This window comes from Capra hircus, chromosome 15 (genome assembly GCF_001704415.2).
Source record: "Capra hircus breed San Clemente chromosome 15, ASM170441v1, whole genome shotgun sequence".
Taxonomy (NCBI): Eukaryota; Metazoa; Chordata; class Mammalia; order Artiodactyla; family Bovidae; genus Capra; species Capra hircus.
The window spans coordinates 63,825,383-63,831,397 of NC_030822.1; the positions used below are offsets into that span (position 1 = coordinate 63,825,383).

Here is a 6,015-nt window from a genome sequence, read left to right on the forward strand (position 1 = left end):
CAAGGCAAGAATACTGGAGTGGGTTGCCATTTCCTCCTCCAGGGGATCGTCCTAACCCAGGGATTGAACCCAAATCTCCTGTGTCTCCTGAATTGCAGGCAGATTCTTTACCACTGAGCCATCAGGGAAGCCAATGGGTGGAACAAATAGTAGCATTTCTTTCAGGGTTTTAGATCAGAAGTTTCACTATGGCTTATAGTCATATAGTGCTCCTGTTGGCAATACATTTACAATGAAATATTTTACAGTTAAGGATTTACACTCAATCTGAAGTTAATGGGTATAATCTCTGCAGGTAAATTAGTAGCACAGTAAGGAATCTCAATACCCTAAAAGCACTAATCCTCTCTTACGTGAGCATATGATACAATACTACAACTATTTTCTGATTTAGTGTTTCTCAAGTGCTGACCTCTTTTCTGGATCACAGAGATTCATATATTTCAATTTTATAGGCTTCCTCTGCAACTTCAACAACAACTTCAAAATTTTAATTGCAATCAACTTTGTTGGTTTTCGTATGATTTATACACCATTTCACTCCACATTACCACTGCAAATTTGGCCTTCTAAACCAAAACCTCATCCCCAAAGTAACATCCAAATCTTTGCTAAATACAGAATTAAAAGTAAACACATGCCACTGCATATGGATTGTGCAGGCAGCAATTATATTAATAATGATAATATACTTGATGTGACATGTGATACATTATAGTTAGAATAAAAAGCTCTGTTGTTTTATCAGGGTATAACACTTCTTCTAAGAGCTTACTATTTGTTAGGCACTGTTCTAAGTGCAGAGGACAGAGTAGTAAGCAGAGCCAACAAATACCTTCCCTCGTGTAACTTTTTTCATCTCAGTGGAATAGAAACACCTTCTCTCATCCTACTGGAGAGTAAGTGATTTTCATGACCAATCTGTGAGGTAACCCCTTCCCTACTCTATGGGATATATTTACACTAAGACCAGGTAATTAAGAAAGGTAAACCAGTCACCTATACATTTAAGGTTATTTTAAAGCAGAGAATTTTTCCCACAGCAGGCCAGTAAGTAAAAACATGCCAATATAGCATCTGAAATTGAGGAATCGCAGAGCAGAGGCTTTCTATAGTCGAGCAAAAGAAGCTGTGGTGAGTAGCTGTGTTATTATCCTTCTGCATGTTCCCACAGAGTATGTTGAGAGATGGACCCTATGACAAGAAAGTCTTATCTATAAAGACAGGATCTGGGAAATTCAGAACAAACCCTGAAACAACCCAATCAAAAAATGGGCAGAAGACCTAAACAGAAACATCTTCAAAGAAGACATACAGGTGGACAACAAACACATGAGAAGATGCTCAACATCACTAATTATTAGAGAAATGCAAATCAAAACTTTGAGTATCACTTCACACCAGTCAGAATGGCCATCATCAAAAAATCTACAAACATTACTCTCAGTGGTAAAAAAACAAAGCATTCTCTCTAAGATCAGGAACAAGACAAGGGAGTGCACTCTCTTTACTACTATTCAACATAGTTTTAAAAGTCTTGGGTACAGCATTAGAGAAGAGAAAGATATGAATCCAAATCCAAAAAGAAGTAGAATTGTCACTTTTTGCAGATTACATGATACTATACATAGAAAACCCAGAAGAAACTATCAGAAAATTACAACAGCTAATCAGTGAATTCAGCAAAGTCACAGGATATAAGGTCAGTACACAGAAATCATTTACATTCCCATACGCTAACAACGAAAAATCAGAAAGAGAAATTAAGAAATCAATCCCATTCACCATTGCAACAAAAAGAATAAAATATCTAGGAATAAACCTAAGGAGACAAAATAACTGTATATGGAAAATTATAAGAGATTAATGAAAGAAATCAAATATGACATAAACAGATGGCAAGATATTCCATGTTCCTGGGTAGGAAGAATCAATACTGTGAAAATTACTATACTACCAAATGAAATCTACAGATTCAATGTGATCCCTATCAAATTACCAATGTTATTTTTCAGAGAACTAGAACAAAAAATTTCACAGTTCATATGGAACACAAAAGACCCCAAATAGCAAAAGCAGTCTTGAGAAAGAAGAATGGAGCAGGAGGAATCAGTCTTCCTGACTTCAGACTATACTACAAAGCCACAGCCATCAAGACAGTATGGTACTGGCACAAAAACAGAAATATTGATCAATGGAACAAGATGGAGAGCCCAGAGACAAATGGATGCACCTATGGGTAGCTTTTTTTGTTTTTGCTTTTTTTTGACAAAAGAGGTAAGAATATACAATTGGGCAAAGATAGCCTCTTCAATAAGTGGTGCTGGGAAATAAGCTATGTGTAAAAGAATGAAATTAGAACACTTCCTAATGTCATACATAAAGATAAACTTGAAATGGATTAAAGACCTAAATGTAAGACTAGAAACTATAAAACTCTTAGAGGAAAACAGATAGCACACTTGATGACATAAATTAAAGCAAGATCCCCTATGACCTACCTCCTAGAGAAATGGAAATAAAAACAAAAATAAACAAGTGGGACCTAATTAAACTTAAAAGCTTTTGCATAGTAAAGGACAACTATAAGCAAAGCGAAAAGATAACCATCAGAATGGGAGAAAATAATAGTAAAGGAAACAATTGACAAAGGATTAATTTCCAAAATATACAAGCAGCTCATGCAAATTAATACCAGAAAAACAAACAACCCACTGAAAAAGTGGGAAAAGGACCTAAACAGACATTTCTCCAAAGAAGACATACAGATGGCTAACAAACACTTGAAAAGGTGCTCAACAGTGCTCATTATTAGAGAAATGCAAATCAAAACTACAATGAGATAACCACCTCACACCAGTTTGAATGGCCATCATTAAAGAGTTTACAAACAATAAATGCTAGAGAGGCTGTGGAGAAAAGGGAACCCGCTTGCATAGCTGGTGGGAATGTAAATTGATACAACCACTATGGAAAATGGTATGACAATTCCTTAAAAAAACTAGGAATAAAACCACCATATGACCCAGCAATTCCACTACTAGGCATATATCCTGAGGAAACCAAACCTGAAAAGGACACACGTAGCCCAATGTTCACTGCAGCACTATTTACAATTGCTAGAACACTGAAGCAACCTAGATGTCCATCAACAGATGAATGGATAAAGCTGTGCTACATATATACAATGGAATACTACTCAGCCATAAAAAGGAACACATTTGAGTCAGTTCTAATGAGATAGACAAACCTAGAGCCTATTGTATGGAGTGTGGAATCTAGAAAGATGGTACAGATGAGTTTATTTGCAGGGCAGCAATGGAGAAACAGACATAAAGAACAGACTTTGGACACAGGAGGAAGGGAGGAAAGAGAGGGTGAGATGTATGGAGAGAATAACATGGAAATTCACAATACCATATGTAAAACAGATAGCCAGTGGGAGTTTGTTGTATGACTCAGGGACCTCAAACAGGGGCTCTGTAACAAAATCTAGAAGAGTATGACAGGGAGGGAGATGGCAGGGAGGTTCAGGAGGGAAGGACATGGGTGTACCTATGGCTGATTCTTGTTGATGTCTGACAGAAAACAATAAAATTCTGTAAAGCAATTATCCTTCAACTAAAAAATAAATAATTTTTCAAAAAATACACCAAAAAAATCTACGAACAATAAATGCTGACTTGGTGTGGAGAAAAAAGAATCCTCCTATGCTGTTGGTAGAATGCAAACAGTAACAGCCACTAGAGAGAACAGTGCAGAGGCTCCTAAAAAAACTAAAACTAGAACTACCATATGACTCAGCAATCCCATTCCTGGGCATATACGCAGAGAAAAATCATCATTCAGAAAGAAACATGCACCCCATTGTTACTGCAGCACTATTTCCAATAGTCAGGACATGGAAGCAACCTAAACATCCGTCATAAAGAAAATGTGGTCTACACATACAATGGAATATTACTTAGCCATAAAAAGGAACAAAATTGTGCTGTTTGCAGAGATGTGGATAGACCCAGAGAATATCATACAGACTGAAGTAAGAGAGAAAGAGAAAAATAAGTATTCTTTTTTAAAATAAATTTATTTTATTTTTAATGGGATAATTACTTTACAATATTTTGATAGTTTCTGCCAGACATTGATATGAATTTCCCATAAGTATATATATGTCTGTCCCCTTCCTTCTGAACCATGGTTCAAATATTATTTATTAACACATATATGTGGAATATATATGGTATATATGAACCATATACCAAAATGGTATAGATGAACTTATTTCTGAAACAGAAAGACAGAGAACAAACATATGGATACCAATGGAGTGAGGGACTGGGATGGACTGGGATTGGTATATATGTACTGGTGCATGGTGGCACTCAGTCGCTTAGTCGTGTTCGATTCTTGACTCTGCGAACCCATGGTCTGTAGCCTGCCAGGCTCCACTGTCCATGGGACTTTGCAGGCAAGAATACTGGAGTGGGTTGTCATTTCCTCCTCCAGGGGATCTTCCCAACCCAGAGATTAAATCTGGATCTCCTGCAATGGCAGGTGGATTCTTTACCACTGAGCCACCTAAGAAGCACCATATATACACTACTATGTATAAAACAGATAAGTAATGAGAACTGATTGTACAGCACAGGGAATTCTGCTCAATGCTCTGTGATGACCTAAGTGGGAAGGAAATCCCAAGAAGAGAGTATACACACACACACACACACACATATGGCTGATTCACTTTGCAATACAACAGAAACTAACACACACAGCATTTTAAAGCAACTATACTCTGATTTAAAAAAAAGAAAACAAACTCTGTTGTTAATCATTAAGAAGTAGCCCAGCTTACTGTCACAAAGGCATTCTTGCCTACATTTGTAGAGCTGACCAAATACCTACAGAAACAATGAAAGGAGTTGTCTGAGAGGTCTTGAGAAACATTCATTTTTCTTATTAAAAATGGCATGTCAGCAGCAGAATCAAACTTTGAATACTTGGAAAGTACCACAGAAATTAAGCATTTATAGAATCTTACCTCTCCTTCATCAGTAAATGTTATTTTCTTATTTACTTTAAAATTTCTCTTCATTACTTTTTTTGCTTCTGCAATCTTGGTCACTTTTTTCTTCACACTGGATTTAGAAGGTTCTTTCTTCTGTGTCAGAATATACCAAAAAAAAAAAAAAAAAGCATAGATGATTAGTTAAATGAGTGTCTTATATTAACAATTTAACACTGGCAATACACTTTCCAAACTTGAATGTGTTTATTGCTCATTGGCTAAAGAGAAGCACCAAAGTTGCTCTCCAGAAATAAAATTATCAGTGCTAAAGGAGTTTAAATTTCAATATGAGTGTTAGACATAAATAATCTTAAATTTCTACTGTTAATAAACTGTTTTACTAAACTTCTGTTACTAAACTGTGCTATTGGAGAAGGCAATGGCACCCCACTCCAGTACTCTTGCCTGGAAAATCCCATGGACGGAGGAGCCTGGTAGGCTGCAGTCCATGGGGTCACTAAGAGTTGGACACGACTGAACGACTTCACTTTCACTTTTCACTTTCATGCATTGGAGAAGGAAATGGCAACCCACTCCAGTGTTCTTCCCTGGAGAATCCCAGGGACAAGGGAGCCTGGTGGACTGCCGTCTATGGGGTCGCACAGAGTCGGACACGACTGAAGCGACTTAGCAGCAGCAGCAGCAGCAGCAGAAACTGTGCTATACTGATAATGCTGCAGCATTAGAAACTACATGATAATGTTATAAACAGACATATAAGGGAAAGCAAGCTTTCAGCTGAAAACAACACACTTGAAAAATAGCTATAACTTCCAGGAAAAAAACGTAAAATTTTTAGACTAGAAAAATGTTTCCCTGGAAAGCAAAATGACTCTAATACATTGTTTTTCACTTCTTCCCATTACAGTAATTCACTATATGAATACTGGGAAACATCCTATGACAGGGAAGTTGTGTTCAAAGGTGAAATGGTCTTAATGCACAAA

At 36.9% G+C, this 6,015-nt stretch overlaps 1 protein-coding gene across 1 annotated transcript in view; it reads right to left on the reverse strand.

The window, feature by feature from the left end:
• Nucleotides 1–6,015, reverse strand: part of DDX10 (DEAD-box helicase 10) — a 311,750-nt gene that overhangs the window by 134,197 nt on the left and 171,538 nt on the right. The window contains exon 14 of the mRNA XM_018059822.1: nucleotides 5,042–5,161. Within this exon, the coding sequence (XP_017915311.1) occupies nucleotides 5,042–5,161 (120 nt within the window). The remainder of the gene's footprint in view (nucleotides 1–5,041; nucleotides 5,162–6,015) is intronic.